The following is an 18,583-nucleotide window of genomic DNA, read 5'->3' on the forward strand; positions in this document are numbered from 1 at the left end:
ACTTTCAAAAAGACTCAAAATACTGTTACAGTTCAGGTTTGACTACAAAGTCTGTTTTCTTTCTTTTTTTTGTTAATCCTCCCCAGAGGACATTTCCCCATTGATTTCTAGAGAGAGTGGGGGTGCAGGAGGAATGAGATCAGTGAGACAGACACATTAACTGGTTGCCTCCTGCATGGGCCCTGTCCAGTACTGGGAACCAGACCTGCAATCCAGGTACATGCCCTTGACTGGAATCAAACCTGTGACCCTCTGATGTGCAGGCTGATGCTCTAACCACTGTGCCACGCAGGCCAGGGCTAAAGCCTGTTTCCTTATCTAAGTCAGTGGTTCTTCATCTACTGAGTCAGGGTCACAGGAGAGCTTGTTGAACAGTGCTGTCCGGATCCCCCACATGTGCATTGCTAACAAGTTCCCAATGTTGCTCATGGGACCACCCTTTCATAACCACTCTATACTCAGGAAAATCAGTGGGCCATTTTGTGAAAAATCCACATGCACAAAATTTAGTATTTGTAAAATACTAAATCCCTAGGTCTCATCTGTAGATTCCCCAACCCTAGAAGGACTCTGGTCTCTCAGGGTAATCCTTGACCCAAAGGATTGGAGAAACAAAAACGACTGGTTGGGACACAGTCCTTACTGTGCTGTAGATTGGAGCCTCACAAACGCACCCATCATGGATCACCTGGGAATCTGTTAAAGTGCAGAATCTGACTCAGTAGGTCTGGGGTCAGTGGAGCTGGTGATTCTGCTCTTACAAGCCTCCAGGTGATAGTGATTCTGTTGGCCACAGAGCACACCTGAGAGACAAGGTATTAAAGGGCATGTGCATTCACAAGATCAACACTGCTAAGCTGAATTATAAACTGCATAAACAGTGCTGTAAATGAAAATGTAATATGAAATACCTGTGTAATTCTAAACATCTAATAAACTGAAAGTGATAGGGTGAAATACAATATAACATTTCAATATTTAACAATGAATGAAATAGTTTACATTCTTGTTTTACACCAAGTCTTCAAAATCCAGAATGTGTCTTGTGCTTTCATCACACCTTCATTTGTATGTGGCTGATGACCACCCCATATTGGACAGTGCAACCTTAAAACAGCAGCTTTGTCTTACCAAGAGTGTGCCCTCACCAGCATCTTATTTGTAGTCAATAATCAGCAAGTGTGTATTAGAGGACCTGCTTGGTACCTAGGAGCTGATAAAGTCAGAACTTGAGCTCTGAGGGTAGGCTTGTGTGTGGTCTGTCAGAGTCGGACTTGAGAGAGAGCACTCATCCAGTCAAGTTCTAAGTTGACATTTTAGTTAAGGAGTCCTGGGGAAGCATCCTAAGGTTCCCTGTGGCTCTAGAGGGCAGTTTGAAAACCTTTATCCAGCCCAACTTCTTAACCTCACCCTGGAGAGCAAGCTGAGACCTAGGGCCACTCAGAGTCCATATCCTGTTCCTGTTCTCTTCTACCACTGCTTGGAGATGGCCAGTGGCCTAATGAAGTCTTCAAAGACAAGACGTAGCTCCTACTGTTGACATTGGGTCGAGTATAACTGAAGGTTCGATTTCCAGTCAGGCACAGGCCTAGGTTGCAGGCTCCATCCCCAGTGGGGAGTGTACAGCTGGTGTTTCTCACATCGATGTTTCTAACCCATCCTCTCTAAAATCAATTAAAAAAATATTTTTTTTTAATCCTCAGATGAGTATTAAAAAAGAAAAACTCTTCTCTAGAGAAATCAACAGGGCTAAAGAGTGTAGAAAAGTAAATTTATTCCAAGTAATGAGAGTGTTGACAAGATTACGGAAGCCAGCAGACAGGAAGGGGGGATGACAGCGATGCCTTGGGAACAGGCACGAGCGACTGCAGAAGACCAGTGAGAGGAGTGAAGATGGAGAAGACTCCTCTTGAGAAGCTTGTTGCTGAACAGGAGAAGCAGCAGACAGTAGGAAACTGTTTCGAGCAAGAGGAACACATGAGTGACATCAGCATCATGGCAGCAAAAGACGTTCCTCCTTGTCCTCCTCTTTAAACAACGAATTAGACATCCACATACGGACGAAAGCACCTTGGAGGTTGCTGTGGGGTCCAGCACCACCGGCCATGGGGCCCAAGAGGAGGCTCACTCACCTACCTGTGTACCTGCTGGCAGGCAGACTCCTCGATATGGGCTGTGGAGCCACTGGAGCAAGGAGCCTGCCCCATGCCCTCTCCCCACTGCCAGGAAGAACCTGGAGAGTGTTGTCCTGGGCGGACACCCACAGAAGACAGAAATGCAGAAACAGCCTTTCCTGGTGGAGAGTCCAGCAGGCCACCGGAGGAAAGAGTGTGGATGCAGCAGACGTGGGATAAGCAGAGCTTTCCAAGTCCTCCCTCCCCACATGGAGCTGATTATCCATCCAAAAGGCGGAAAATAATTCTTCAAGCTGAAATGAAAAGGTGATAATCAGTGACATGAAAATACACCACACACTAGTAAAGGCAAATATACAGACTTAAAAAACTAATTCTGTAATCAAATGGTGTGTTAACCACTTCACTGTAGTGTAAAGGTCAAGGAAAGGAGTATTAAAAATAATAGGTACTCTAAAATGTTACAATACACAATATAAAAGAGGTAAATAATGACCAAAAAGTTTTTAAAGGGGTAGTAAAAAGTGAAGCTCTTGTAGATGATCCAAGTTGCTAACAGCTTCAAGTGAACGGTTCTGTCTGTGAGGTGTCACCTGTAAGCCTCCTGGTGACCACAAAGCAAACACCCAGAGTAGATGCACAAAGATAAAGGGAACTGAGATATCATCATGGAAAATGACAAATGTACAGTGGTAGGCAGAAACAGAGGGGGAAAGCAACCATGCAAATAGAAAACAGAACAATAAGATAGCATTAATGAGTTCTTACACATCAAGAACTTTAAATGTAAATGAATTGAATTCACCATCAAAAGGTGTACCATGTCTGGGTGAATTAAAAAACAAGACCCAACCACCTGCTGCCTACAAGAGACCCACCTCCTTTTTAAAGACACAGGTTGCCCTGGCTGGCTGGCTTGGCTCAGCGGTTTGAGCATCGGGCCCGCGGACCAATGAGTCAGGGTTTAATTCCGGTCAAAGGCACACACCTCAATTGCAGTTTGTCTCTGGCCCTGGTCGGGGTCAGGGTCGCATGGGAGGCAACCAGTCGATATGTCCCTCTCACATCGATGTTTCTCCCTTTCTCTCTCTCCCACTCTATGTGAAGGTAAACAGAAAAATGTCCTCAGGTGAGGATTAAAAAGAAAAGCCACAAGCTCCAAGAGAAGGGATAAAAAAGATACTCCATGTATCTGGAAATCAAAGAGCAGGGGTAGCTATGTGGTTCACCCTCGAGCAGCACAGGTTTGAACTGTGTAGGTCCCGTTCTACGACCCGAGCAGCTCAAACCAGTGTGGTTCGAGGGTCGACTCCACGGTTGGGAATTCCTGTATGCAGGGGGCTGTAGTCATACTCGATTTTCAACTCTGCTGGAAGTCGGTGCCTCTAACCCCACATCGTTCAAGTGTCAACTGTGTGTCTATCAGACAAAATAGACTTTAAGACAGAAATGTTAACAAGAAACAAGGAAGGTCAATAAATAATGATAAATGGGTCAATCAACCAAGAAGATAAAACAACTGTAAATATACATGCAACCAACATCAGAGCATCTAAATATATTAAGAAAATACAGATCTAAAGGGAAAAATAGCAAATACCAAATAGTAGGGGGTTTAATACCTCACTTTCAGCAATAGATGGATCTCCAGGCAGAAATCAACCAGAAAAAACTGGTCTTAAACCACACATGAGACCAAATGGACCTCACAGACGTTCACAGGCACTCCATGAACAGCGGCAGAATCCATGGTCTTGTCAATGCACAGAGACGCCCAGTATTGTCTTCTTGCTTCTGCTGTTCACCTCTACCAGGAAAAGGGAAAGCCTATCACTTTATTGTGAATCTGCAAAGCATCCAAACTTAGAGGGCGTCAGAGAAATGGTGGCACGAGAGGTTCCTTGTCCTCTCCCCCTGAAGTGTCCAACAGTTTGAACAGCTATAACTCAACAAAGGATTCCCTACTCAACACACACATTCCTGAGAGGTCTTCACATTGGAGCATCTACAGGTGGGCAAGTGGGAGCCAACGAGGGAGGGAAGGGGGGAGGAGGGCTCAGACGGGCAGGATGCAGCCCTGCAGCTGGGAGCCAGGGTGGGGCTCAGCCCCGAGCAGTGGGGGAAGCTGCTTGTGACGGGCACTCCCTTCAGTCAGGTGGAGCAAAGGGGTCCGGTGGACATCCCTGTAAGAGTGAGCAGTACAAGCTGAGCTGAGCCCAGGCAACTGGGCAAGGACACAGCACAGTGCATCCGTGGTTGTCCGGCAGCCGGCGTTCCAGACAGAAACACAGCCCTGGAGCCCTGCTGCCCTGGAGCCTCTCAGCTTCACTCCTCCCTTCACCCTTGGTGTCAGGTTCCAGAGCACATTATCAGTTCCCAAGAACTGGTACTACAGAATCAGTATTTCTCCCCACAGAGGTCCAAGGTCGCCATTCCTGGGAGAGCAAAACAAAGACAGTGGCAGGGTTTCCCCAGCCAACCCAACCTCCACACGTTGTGGCTACACTGACGGCAGCCAGAGATCCAGTGGGGGTCAAGCACTGGGGTCCCACAGAGCTAAATGCCTGTAATTCAGTGCCCCTTACTGGAAAACAGTAGAAAGATCTCTGCATATCGATCTGCTAGAGAAGTGTCACTTAGACACAGATGTCCAGAGAAGGAATCCATCAATAGAATGAATCACCAAAGTAGCCGGCAGTTCAGAAACAAAGTGAAAAATATCCAGAAAGCAAACGTAATGGAAATGTGTGTGATAAATGACAGAGAATTCAAGATTGCAGTTCTAAAAATAATCAGTGCAATTGGGGAAGATATAGACAGCCAATTTAATGCACTCAGAAAACAAATTAGTGAACAAAACTAGTACTTTACCCAAGAGATGGCGACGTTAAAAAAGAAACAAACAAACTCTGGAAATGACTAACTCAATAAAAAAGATCAAGAATGAGCCAGGCGGTGTTGTGGTTTCAATTCCTGGTCGGGGCACATTCCTAGGTTGCGAGTTCGGTCCCTGTCTGGGACGTGTATGGGAGGCAACTGATCAATGTTTCTTTCACATCGATGTTCCTCTTTCTTTCTCTCTCAATCTCTCTCAAATCAGTAAAACACATTCTCTGGTGAGGTTAAAAAATAATGAACAGAGGAAACAGAGCTGACCAGATGGAGGACAAGATTAGTGATATCGAAGACAGAAATCTAGAAATCACGCAGAGGGAAGAAGAGAGAGAGTAGAACATAAAAGATGAAACTAAAGACTCTACAAGAACTGACTCCACCAGGAACAGCAATGTAAGAATTGCAGGCACCCAGAGAAGAGGGAGAAGGGACTGGAGAGCCTCCGCAAACAGTTGACAAGAACTTCCCAAACCTATGGAAAGAACTAGATCCTCAAATCCAAGAAACGAACAGGACACCTAACTACCTCAATCCCAAGAGGCTTCTCCAAGTCACATCATTTTAAAACTGTCAAACATTAATGACAAAGATCAGACTCTCAAGGCGGCTGGGGAAAGTAACCTAAAGGAAAGCCCATTCGTTTATCATCAAACTTCTCAGGAGAAACTCTACAAGCCAGAAGAAAGTGGAACCAAATATTCAAACTACTGAAAGAGAGAAATTACCAGGCAAGAATAAAGTTATCTTTTAAATATGAAAGAGAAATAAAGACTTGCCCAGATATGCAGACGTTGAGGGAATTCATCACCAAAGGTGTCCACTGCAGACACTGTCCAGAACAGATCACAGGAGAGGATACAACGCAGGTCTCAGAAAATTTAAGAAGACTGACATCATACCATCTTTTCTGACCACAAGGGTAGGAAACTACAACGCAGTAAGAGAAAGGCTAGAAAACCTACAAATGTGTGCAAACTAAACAACAGTCCGGAACAACTAAGGAGTCAAAAGGAATGAAATCAGAAGTTAAACAGAATATGCTGAAACAAATGAAAATGGAAACAAAACAACCAAAACCTATGGGCTGCGCAAAAGAAGTTCTGAGAGGGTATTTTTAGACTGATAAATGCATTTGTTTAGAAGATAGATCTCAAATAATCTAATTTTACATGCCAAGGAACTAGAAAAAGAATAAGAAACAAAGCCCAAAGTCAACAGAAGGAAAGAAATAACAAAGATCAGAGCAAAAATAAATGAAATAGAGACTAAAAGAAAAAAGAAAGAAAATGAAACTAAGAGGTTTTTTTGAAAAGATAGACAAGCCTTTAGCTAGACTTACCAAGAAAAGAGGACTCAAAATAAAAAATGAAAGTGGAGACATTATAACTAATGCCACACAAATACAAAGGATCCTAAGAGACTACTATGAGCAATTATACTCCAACAACTTGGATAACCTAGAAGAAATGGAGAAATTCCTAGAAACATGCAACCTACCAAGACTGAATCAGGAAGAAATAGAAAATCTGAAGAATTTGAATCAGTAATAAAAACAAACAAACAAACAAAAACTAACACAGAAAACCACAGGACCAGATGGCTTTACTGGTGAACTGTACCAACTATTTAAAGAATTAATGCCAATCCTTCTCAAATTTTTCCCAAAAATGAAAGAGGAGGGAATACCTCCTAACTCACATGACCCAGCGGTTCCACTTCTAGGTACACACCCAAAAGAATGGAAAGCAAGGTCTCAAAGAGCTATTTGTGCACCATATTTCTAGCAGCATTATTCACAATAGCCAAAATATGTACGCAAACCATGTGTCCATCCACAGATGAATGGGTAACAGAATGTGCTGTGTACATGCAATGGAATAGTACGTAGCCTTTAAAAAGAAGGAAATTCTGCAATATGCTACAACATTGATGAACTCTGAGGACATTATGCTAAGTGAACTATACCAGTCAGAAAAGGACAAATACTATACGATTCCACTTATATGAGGTTCTTAAGTCAAATCACAGAGACAGAAAGTAGAAGAGCGACCTCTGGGGGAAGGGAAGTCACTGTTTACTGGGTATAGAGCTTCAGTTTTACAAGAAGAAAGCTATGGTGATAGCTGTATAATACTATGAATTTATTTAATACCATTGAATTCTATACTTAACAATGGTTAAGATGGTAAATGTTATGAATATTTTACCATAATAGAAATTTGGATAATAAAAACAAGAAGGATTTTACCTGGAGATTGAAGTTTGGATGAAGGAAGGCCTGACCCTCAGGCTGGGAGACTGTCGAGTGGAGAAGGGAGGGGAATGGAGACAACGGAAGTATCGGCTGTGCGTCCACATCTCTGGAAGTCCAGGCTGGTCCCAGAAAAATCAGGGTGGTAGATAAATAGTAGTAACACTGAAATTTCTGGCTCCTCTCACCCAGGGCCCAGAAAGATGCTGCCCTGAAGGCCACCCCAACCCGACAACCCTGGTCTGAATGTGTCCCCTCCCACCTCCAATCCTACGTTGAAATACTAACCTCTAACGGGATGGTGTTAGGAGGTGGGGCCTTTGGGAGGTGATGGGGTCATGAGGGTGGGGCCCCATGATGGGATTCGTGTCCTTATAAAAGAAACCCCAGACCTCCCTCACCCTTCCTCCATGGGAGGACACAGCAAGAAGACGCCGTCTGTGGACCAGGAAGAGGGTCCTCAACCACACTCAACTTGATCTTGGACTGCCAGCCTCCAGGGATGTGAGAAATGCGTGTCTGTTGTTTGTAAGCCCCCTAGTCTGTGGTGTTCTGTTACCACTGGGGAGTAGCACGCTGAACTGGCTGTGCTGTGGACCTCGGGGTGGGCTGGGCCCAGCGCTCCCCAGTCAGCTGGCAACTCGGTGGACAGCAGGTGGTGCTGAGGTGAGGCAACAGGGAAGGAGCCAACACAGCCAGACGTCAGACACGTCACACAGGGCCACGCCTGAAGAACAGACCCTGGGTTCCAGCGCCTCAAACCTTGAACTTCGAGGCCAAGTGGATATCCAGAGACCAGGAGACAAGGAACATGACTGAGAAACCAGCGGGCAGGGCAAAGATCACCGCATGGATCCAAAGACCCCTCATCTGTGTCTACCTTGTCCAGTGGCAGAAGACACCCTTTGCCTCCATACGCTAAACACTCGGGAGGAGGGGCGGGGCTAGCTCCAAAACCCAGGAGTCTTACCCGACAGCACGTGACCCAAATGATTGGTTCAGACCCAGCTCTCCTTCAGAATAGCTCTGTTCAATAAGTGGTCTTTTCTAGCCCATTTTAAAGAGAATCGTAAAGATTAGGGGAGATTAAGCTATAATTCTTATAATCTTTTAGTAATCCCAGAAACTGAGTCTCTGCTCATAGGAGAGTCAGGCGGATGTGACCGGGAGCCACACGTTTTTGACTTGTTGGACTCTGGTATAAATTTTGTGATTTATATTCAATTTCTTCCTGCTGTTGATCTTTAGGCCAAAGAGTGGGAGCTTGGCTTTCCAACGAATCACTTCCAAGCATTTTAATTAGGATCTTACAAGGGTTTTCAGGAATTGAGTCAGAGGCACAAAGGATGGTCTTAGGCACTGTCCCAGTGCCCTCCCCCCGCCCACAGAGGGGCTGTGACCCTTCCCCCAGCCGCCTGTGGGCTCCCCGCCCTGGGCCTGGGGGTTGAGAGCAGCTTGGGCCTGAAGAGGAAAATGGAAACTAAAAGCAGCTCAAAGACAGGACGAGAGAAGGAGTAGGAAGTGGGAGAAGCAGTAGACCTGGCAGAAGCATTCTCGCTAGAACTTGCAGAGAAAGCATTTCGAGGAAGAAGGTGAGTGTGTGAGGTAGGTCTCACTTCCTCTTCTGCCGGCCGCCCCCTGGAAAAGCACATGCGGTGAGAACAGCTCTCAGTGCTTCTGGGCTCCATCCGGTCCCTTGTCTGCTCAGAAACCACCTTTTCCTCAAGTCTGTCTCTGCACCGTTTACCTGTCTCTGGAGACAACAGAAACCAAGCCAGTTGATCCAAAACCCCCAGCGCAGCTCTGGGGATGACAGATGTCTCCAGCCCTGTCTGTCCAAACCAGCCTTTTTATAAAACGTCCAACTCAGATCCCGTATTGAACTTTTCTTTGCAAATCCGTCCTCTCCCCTGGACTGATGCAGCAATTATGACTAGTCCCTTTACTTGCAGCGATGGCGTGCTGTCCTGATGCACGCACGCTCTTATGTGGTCTCCCAGAAATCTGCTGGTCCCTTCAGGTCAGGAGCCAAGTTCCAACAGTCTCAACCTGAGATCCACCTCCTTCTCTCCCCAACCTCCTTTCCTCAAAAAAAAATCCCCCAAAGACTCATCTCTCATTATATACTCTCAAACAGCATTCTTTTGTTTCATTGATTTTAAAGAGAGAGGAAGGGGAAGAGAGAGAGAAACACTGATCGGTTGCCTTCCATACGCACCCCCACCAGGGATCGAACCTGCCCCAGGGTATGCACCCTGACCGGGAATCGAACCCATTACCCTGTCGTTGGTGCACTGGACAATGCTCCAGCCACTTGAGCCACACCGGCCAGGGCAAACAGAGTTCTTCGAAGTAAATAAAGTTGAGCACTATCAGAATTCAAAGCAGAATTTTTTCTGGTCTGTAACAGTGAGCAGTATAACACCCCAGGGCCTGCCCAGCGGCAGTAAACCCCCATCAGGACGACTGTCTCCAGGGTACCACTCCAGGAGGTCTCAGGTAAGAGTTGGGAAAAAACAACTGAGCAGGAGCAACAGAGTGGGCTGAAATGGATCCTGCTCAAACATGACTCAGGTGGACACATTCAACTACATAAAAATAGTTACAGTGTGGCAGGAAAGCAAATTAAGTGACACAAGGTGGGAAGAAAACATTTCCAACTCATCACAGATAAAGGGCAGATCGCCCTAATTAACAGAGCTCATAGCAGAGAAGAAAAAGTTTGTAAAAGGACACTGGTTAAGAGCTAAGAACATGACTCCCTTACAGATGCAACATGAACAGGACCGAAGATTTTACTTAGCTCACTAATGAGGAAACAAATGTTATAACTGAGTCGAAGAAGGGTTCCAAGAACGCGGTGTCCACAGAAAGCAAGGATGAGAAACAGGTCTATTCACAGAGCAACCATCAATTGTGTTCGTGGGACAAAAATAATCCATATTATCGTTTTCTACAATGTAAAAATTGTAGAGTAGCTCAGAGACAATAAAAGGCAGAGAGAACCCGGAGAGGTGAGCTGGACAGGACATCATCCAACAATCTTTTTTGCCCATTTATTAGTCTTTCACAAAACTTCCTGACAAGTTGAACAGCCCAGTAGTTGAAGGGACATGAACAGTTCTCACGGAAAGAGGAATACAAAGAGCTTCCTAAAATATTTTTTAAATACTCAACCTTACTCATAATTAGATCAATGCAAATTAAAACCAATACTTTCTGTTGGTGAAAGTGAAACCACCCTGGCGGTATCTGTCCCAATCACAGCCGGTCACCCGAGACCCATCCCCGCCCCCGCAGCCAGACATCCACCCGGCAGAAACACTCGCCCACATACTAAGGGAACTACTTTTTGTCGTGACACAAGTTGACTGTTTACAACAGCAAAACACGGGCAAACGCTCAGCGTCCGGGGACAGGAGCAGAACTGGGGCACCCCCGGCGGAGGGAGACCCCCGGCGGAGGGAGACCCCCGCTTCGAGAACACGTAGATGAGATGAAAGATAACGAGGTACAGAGCAGAGTGCGCGCTGCACCACCTTTTGGGGCAGAACGGAGGACTGGGAGGCGGATGGATGCTAACTGGCTCGATTCCCATGAAGAAACCCCGAAGAGGTGGACCAGAAACTCGTGTGGCCCCGGGGACAGGGACAAGACTGGGAACCAGCCTGCATCATGAATACCTCGGCACCCAGTTTCCACATCTGGACCATGCGATTGGATCCCCTACTCAGAGCTACATCCTCGTTCGGATATGGTGACTTGGGTTTTCCTGGCAGGGCAGGCAGCTCCCGGGGCGCCCGTGTGTCCGCTCCCCGATCACCCCTCTCCGAGAGGCCGCCTCCACGCAGGGTGCGCGCCCGGCCCCTGCTTTCTGGCTTTATTTCCTTCACCAGGTGGTTGTCCTGACAGCTCGGCGCCTCCTGGCACTTCCCCACCCCCAGTTCAGTGCTGTGACCTCGGGAGTCCTTGCGTGTCCTGAGACGACTGCTTACCCAACGCAGAACTGTCGGCCCAGGGCGGGTTGGAGGAGGGTTAAGAGAGAGGTGGGGGCCGGGGAGGAGCTTGCTGTCGAAAATCAGTCCCCAGGTCACCCTTTGCACGATTAAACACAGTGTTCAACATGGAAACACCTGAGTATTGACTTGACCTTTAAACAGACCAAAAGGAGGGTTTAATTATTCAGGTTACAAAGGACCATAGGGTTTCTTTAAACAGCTTCTTCTCAGGTGTTTCTCCACAGCTCTTCCCTCTCCGGAACCGCGGGGCCAGCACTTCTCCACCTGTGGACCCAGACATGCTGGTCCAGGTGGTGCGGACCTAATGTGACCTCGATACACCTCAGCAGCTGGAGCTGCTCTGGACGATGAGGACATTTATCCTTGAGAATTTGTGCTTGTTTTGCCTCATCAGAGACCCCGAGGCCAGGTACTTCAGGCTCTGTCTTGAAACCCTCTGACCCACCTGCCCCACAGGGACCCCCGAGTTCTCAGCAGAAAGCTGTCTGGTAACAGAGGGTTGCACCGGCCCCTGCACAGCGGGTCTGAGGAGCAGCAGCCGCTGTGAGTCGGTGACTCACCAGGATCACTCAGCAGGACCAGTGGGTGTCTCCAGCCCCTCGCAAACATGCCCCAAGGTGTGGGGGCAGCTCCGGCTCATCTTTGTCTCAAATCACATGCTCCTTCTCAGTCTTCAGCTGCAAAGCTGTCCCTGCGTAGCCATGGCGGGCCCCACGCCCGTCACCGGGATCTGCTGAAGCGCTGGTTCCGGGCATGGGCTCCGGAGGGAGGTTTAGCAGAGCAGAGGTGCCAGGCTTGGTCGGTGTAGCTGGCCGTCCACTTCTGCGGCTCATCACAGTGCCCTCCTGCTGTCCTGTCCTGGGCACGCAATGGGCGACACATGGACAGGCGCCAATCTCTCGGTTCACTAACCGCATCGATTACTTCTAATTCCTCCCCCTTTTTCTTTGCCATCCTTACCTTCTGCCTGGTATTTCCAGTCATTTGTCAGATGGCGGGGAGCCCCGGGCCCCAGCATGGGTTGTTAGAATTAACACTGTGGTGACAGTCCTGTGTGGCTATCAGGAAGCATTGGCGTCTTCTGGATTATGAAAAAAACAAAACATGTTCATCGTATTCCCAGAAACTCCTATCATCTACCCATTCTCTCATGCTTCCATCAGGAGGGCTTCGAGCCCTCTGGTCACAATGGCCCTCGGTGCCACTTACCTGTGAGGGGGTCCTCCATTCAGCAAGTATTTGCTGAATGGCTGCTCTGTGCCAGGTGCCCAGGCAGGCACACAAACACACCCTGCTCTCCGCAGGAAAGCTAATGGGAGAACAGACAGTTAATACATATCAGCACAAGGTGAGGAAACAAAGCTGGAGGAGCAGGACACTGAGGTGTTGGGGAGGATTATTAAATTGAATGATAATCGACCAGCCAAACTACTACTGATTCTGTCCCAAGAGCTCAGCACTGAGCTGGAGGATGAAGAACATGGCATCACAGAAGAAAATCCACAGTCACACCCAGGCGCACACACACACACAAGGTAGGTCTGTGCAGGGCCTCTCTCGGCCACCTTGTCTGGATCTGACCCATCACTGCTGGGCTACCATCGGAAACACGGGGCCTTCCTCGAAATAGTCTGTATGATTCGATGCACCTGATTGGTCTGCCAGCCACCCAGTTCCGTACACCAAAGCATCCTCCCCCAACTAGTACGGGATTGTCTTGAACAAAAGCTGTGGGTTGGGGAGACAAGTGGATTTCTAATACAAGAGGTTGCGTCTGGTGATCTGTGTGCAGATTTGAGTTCTACTGATTTGCATGTGTATAAAACTTATCTTTTATAACCTTTAGACTGAAAGCCAGTTAACTTGCTACTGCTTTTCCAAAAGACAAAGCCATAAGCATTCTCAGATCTTGGGCAAAAGACAGAGTTTTTGCTTGTCAAATGAACGAAGATAATTTGGGGTGGAAGAGTCACTAGACCTACCTCCTGACACGTGAAGGTTCCCTGAAACACAGTGGACAGGAAGTGTTTGCATACAGGACTCATGCTTGCTCTTTGTCCCAAAAGTTAGCCAATAATCTGTACACTTGCAGCAAAATGTGAACAAATATATTTAGATATATTTAAAAGAATTTAAAAAAACATTTCACAAAACATTTGTTGCCATAGGAATTTTTTTTTAGCAATAAATGCCCACATCAAAATTTAAACATTGTTCCAAGTATGATTAGCTGTACTAGGAAGTAATGCAACAAATTATGTAAACAGAGTCAGATACATTTCCCATTTCCTTGTAGGACTCACTCCTTCCTAGGATTGAAGCTGTCCCAGACAGTTTTCCAGGGGACCAATTAAGAAACTGCTATTTTCAGAGCAACAAAAATAAAAGCTTTTATTTGTTCATTTGAATATAAAACAGGCGTTATCACAGATGTACAAAGCTTACTGGTGGTTTAACATACGAGAAGGTTGCCGTCCTTTGCACATAAAAATTTTGTTTGAAACCGTGATTGGCTGAGTACATGGATTTCTCTAACCAGTCACCACACTCTATGAAATAACGCTGCTAACATTCAACTGATAAAAGGGACGGTTTCCCTGGGGTAAAGTGTCAAGCAGGGTTAAATATATATAATAAACAAGCACCATGAGGAAGCCGCCCTGTTGGGTCAGGTCTGTGTTTCAATGTTCATTGTGTACCCTCCTTTGTGCAAGTTGATCACACGGTTTTGTCTGACTTCAAAAGCACAAGGTCACAAGACAAACATCTGTTACATTCCCATGAGTGATTTATCTACAGTGCAATAGCGAATGCAGAACGATCCTTCTGTGTTGCTGAGCGGTGGTGCTAAGTGTTTCCTTTCCTTTTCCTTGCACAGCTGAGCCTCCACCCCAGCCCCCAACCCTTCGGACCTCAACTCTGATACCAGAGGTGACAAGATGTCACTGACCGCTTCCACACCCTCGCAGCCTGGCCTGGGAGCTGATCTGGGGAAGGAGGGGGTCATGTTTGGAGTGACACCTGCCTTGCCGCTTCCAACCTCAGCTGGGCCTCACAAACTATCCTGCAGCTGTGTGTCCCACTCAGTGTCTTACCGGAAACCTTCAACCCCCCTCCCTTAAACAAGGTGGGTGAGTGCGAAAAAAATGTCTTTTTTCTGTGTGTGGTGGGTTTTCCCTGGAGGAAGCAGAGGACTGTAGGAATGTGTATCTGAAGCACGTAAAGAAATAGTCACACACAGCAATGAAGTCAAACGATATCGTAAAAGCCAAATGATATGTGGTGATGGAAGGATGCATCCCACATGCAGACACATTTAAAAAAATATGCCACTTCAATTTTTAAAAAACAATTAGCCTTGGATCTTAGAAGTCAAACAAAACCCCCTCTTAGCAAAGGGCTTACTGCTGGCGCACAGCGGGCGGAGGGAGAGGTTGCGGGCGGTGGGAGGAGACGGCGCGTGGCCGCCGCCGTGGTCATGCACAGCGAGCGACAGAGCCTGCAGGGCCGTCGGCAATGATCAAATGAGTCACGCTTGGGTGGCTGACACCTCCTCTTGGCGGGACACAGGCGGCCCGATTCCATCAAGGTGTGCACAGATGAGCCCTGGCAATGAGAAGACCTGGGAGGCAGCAGCGAGAGACGGGGACCAGACACGTGTGATCCGCAGGTGTCAGCGTGAAGGCAGCTGTGAGGCTTTCTCGCTCCGGCCGGTGGCGCTATGGGGAGTCCCGGGCAGCTGGTTCGGGGGTCCCTGTGGGCTCTGCTCACGCGGGCTGGGGGACCCTTGAGAGCTGGCTGAAGTGACGATCTCCTATGTGAGTCTTTTCCCTTAATGCTGTTTTGGACACTCTGTCCACTCCACACAGTGGCTGTCTGAGGGGAAGCAACGCAACCGGGTGCCAATGATCACAGAATCTCATTCCTTTTCATAGCAAGGACCGAAAGAGGGTGACGCTAACAAAAATGATGAAAAACATTGTGCAACGAACTCTTGCAGCTCAGAGAACAGGGCTGTCGGCCACCTGCCTCCCTGAGCGTGCCCAGGGCAGTGAGCACGTGCTGGTAACACCATCCAGTGTTGCTCTCGCAGCAAAGGAAACACAGGCCCAGCTCGCCCCACATCCCTCCCCGTCTCCGAGATAACTTCCGGTCGTTTCACTGGCTGGTCTCTGGCAACCGGTGGCTCCCATCAGCAGAGCGGATGTGAGAGAACCTCTCTTATCTACACACAGTGGAGGGGACACCATGCAAAGTGACAGGTTCTGCATTTTAAACTTTAAAATCTCCTTTGTTCATTAGTGAATTTATATTTCATATATATATATTTGTTGTGATACTATCCACGCAAGATAATACAACACTTCTTTTATATTAGCAAACATTACAAGACGTTAATATTCTTGAATGTTTTCTCTTTTTATACTTCTAAAGAGATCAAAATAAATTAAACGTTTTGTACATAATTACATCTGAAGAAGTTAACTTATTTTATCTTTTTAGTTTAGTACAAAGATATCTGCAAGATAATTGCTGAAATACACCTTATTTATAATTTCTTCTCGTTCTACGCTAATGCCAGAGGCCGCGGGTGGGCCTCTGTTTCTTCAGCACGGTCTGACAGAGAAAGCTGCTAAGCTCTAATTGGAAGGTGCTATTTGGAAGGTTTTCTCGTACCTCAACAGACTTTCCTAAAAGGATGAGATCTAGCAATGGCTTAAATTAGTAACAGGTCCATGTCATTAAGATTTCATGACACATTAAAACAGAGAAAACAATTCTTTGTCACACTACATAAAACTGTTTAAAAGAACCCATCTGGAGGGCAGAATATTTTTTTAATTGCTATTTTGGCTTAACAAAATACCACATTTACGAAGAAAGCACTTATTATCCAATAACTAAAAAAACAAAAAAGAAGGAAAGAAAGAAAAATGTTTCGAAATGGGCTTTTCCAGCAAACCGAAGGCAGTAATGGGAGGCCCTTCTGAGCAAACCTCGGTGACAACTCACGTCTCCATCTCGCCCGTGCCCGTCAGGACTGCCGGGGACGTCTCCACTCCACCGTGTGACACTGGCTCCATCCGGCGAATGTCGCCCTTGCTTCTGCACGCTTTACTGACACTAAGGAAAACGTTTACATCTCTAGAGAAGTCTGCGGGAGCCAGAGACAAGGCTACATGTTGTAAGCCACGTAGATGGGATCCAGCTGGTCTGCCAAAAACCCGTCTCGCAGGTGCATCCGCTGCTTCTCTCCCCGGGAGTTGATGGGGATGACGCCGATGTCCACCACGACCACCACCCCCACCACCAGGTAGTGCTCCTCCAGGACCACGTTGGTCACCAAGGGGACCAGGTCCAAGGCTTCTTGCTCTGACCCATCAAGCTCAACCACAACCACCAACAAATTTGTCCAGGTGAACACAGCACTGGAAGAGAGAAAAAGTCATCACTGTACAGAGAGGTTTGTATTTAACAATTACGTTTTCTTTTCAAGAAGTTTGGTTCTTTTGGAATCTGCCTGAGCACTTAACAGTCTCTGGTGTGTGGCCTCTCTGAGCTCATCAACTGTTTCACATGCTTCGGTCCTGAGTCTTTCCTAGCGGCCTGTTCTCATGGTGGCCGCTGCCTGAGCTCTGTCATCTCTTTCCCTGCCGCCGGGTGGGGGTGTGACAGCAGCTCCTCACTCCATCTGCACGCTGTGACCTTAAAGGTGGACTCTGTGTCCTGCCCTTGACCTTGGGCCACATGTAACTTGGACAGCGAGGTGTTCGCAGAGGCTGGAGAGCCCTAGGGCATCTGGGCTGGTGCTGACTGGCCTCTGCCACAGCAGGAACAGCTGGAGGGCCTGAGCCGCCAGCCTCCCCGCAGCGGCAGGCCCAGGCGCCGAGGCCAAGCACCTCAGCAGGTCCCTGCAGAGGGGCACAGACCCCGTTACTGTTTCAGTGACTGTAAGGCAGCAGGAGCTGACCCGTATGAGGGGTGATTCCTTGACTATGTCAAAGATTCACCCAGAAGTGTTTTATTCAGGATATGCCCAATTTGTGGAAGGTAAATCTAGTGATTTACGCTTTAAGCCACATTAACCTTATGTGGTTGGGCTTTTACAACGTGGTTAAGAACCTTAAAATTCATTGCCCTTGGGGTCCATGGTCTGCTTGGCTACAGGGGCCAGGAGGGTCCCAGGGTGGGGGGGTGGGGGGGACAGGCTCCAGGACCCTGCTGTGGGCTACTGGTAATTGTTTTTTCATGCCAAATATAGAAGGTTCTATCTCAGCTGTGAGGCAGGAAGTATTTGGGAAAACTCTGTTTTGTAAAAGTAAAAGTATGTCTATTAAGAAAAAATGGTGCATCCTTTTAGTATGCCCGACCCAGGTGTTACAGTGGACACAGTGGGGACCGCATGTACCCTCCCCTTCTGGATTTGCACCAGGGCAGTTCGTGACCCGAGAAGGCATGCTGGTGCTGGTGCCGAGATACGCCCCGGGGCACAGAAGGCTGCCCCGCATGGCCGCGGGAGCCCACCTGGTGCGTGGGCGGCATCACAGGTTGTATTTGTATATGTAACTGGAATAATTCCTATACGCAATTGCTATAATTGTATTATGACATTTGAAACTGATGACACAGCATCAGGAATCAGGTCGATTTCCATATGTGATGGAGGAGGGGGTTTGCCAGGAAGCCACGGGCTGGAGGCTGGTCCCTTTCTTCCATCAGAGCTTCCTCGGGGCTGAACACTGTACCACCGAGGACAGCTGCCGAGAGGGAGAGATTTGGTCAGCTGGACTATCGCACAGCAAGGAGTCACACTACTGCCATGGGATCCCATCCTGGCCCTCAGTCCAGGGGGAAGTGGAGGGCAGGCGAGGGGAGAGGACGGCGAAGGGCGGTCTGCGCCGGGCAGTTTCCAGGGCACTGAGCCCGCAGAGTGGAACCGTCTACGTTTCTTTCCTCTGGTACCACATGTGAGCACAAGTCAGGAGGGGCCAAACCCACCTGGTGAGGCCACCCTGCAGGTGACAATAGCAAAGCCTAGAAAAGGAACTGCGGTCGTGGACTAGAAACCCATGAGGGGCACAGGGAGCCCTTGCGCCACAGCGTTTTAAGGTGGAAACAGCCCTTTTGCAACTCGAGAGAAATACCGGAGGGAGGCAACACAAGCCAGTCCGGACGCCTGTCCTAGGGAGACAAAGTGGAAGGCTGTGACAAATCGTTTCAGCTCTGCAGATGGAGACCGAGGTCGGCCCAGCCTGTGTCTGCAGGGCGGCTGCGTGTCAGGG

At 47.9% G+C, this 18,583-nt stretch overlaps 1 protein-coding gene across 3 annotated transcripts in view; it reads right to left on the bottom strand.

The window, feature by feature from the left end:
• Positions 1–13,497: 13,497 nt before the first annotated feature.
• The window catches only part of DIP2C (disco interacting protein 2 homolog C), a 214,807-nt gene continuing 209,721 nt past the window's right edge, over positions 13,498–18,583 (bottom strand). For 2 of the 3 annotated variants that reach the window (XM_036260201.1, XM_036260223.1), the window contains one exon: positions 13,498–16,729. In XM_036260201.1, the coding sequence (XP_036116094.1) occupies positions 16,477–16,729 (253 nt within the window). In that variant the 3' untranslated portion in view covers positions 13,498–16,476. The remainder of the gene's footprint in view (positions 16,730–18,583) is intronic. The other variant, XM_036260212.1, reaches the window with a different exon arrangement.

Source organism: Molossus molossus, unplaced genomic scaffold, assembly GCF_014108415.1.
Source record: "Molossus molossus isolate mMolMol1 unplaced genomic scaffold, mMolMol1.p scaffold_m16_p_1, whole genome shotgun sequence".
Lineage (NCBI taxonomy): Eukaryota > Metazoa > Chordata > Mammalia > Chiroptera > Molossidae > Molossus > Molossus molossus.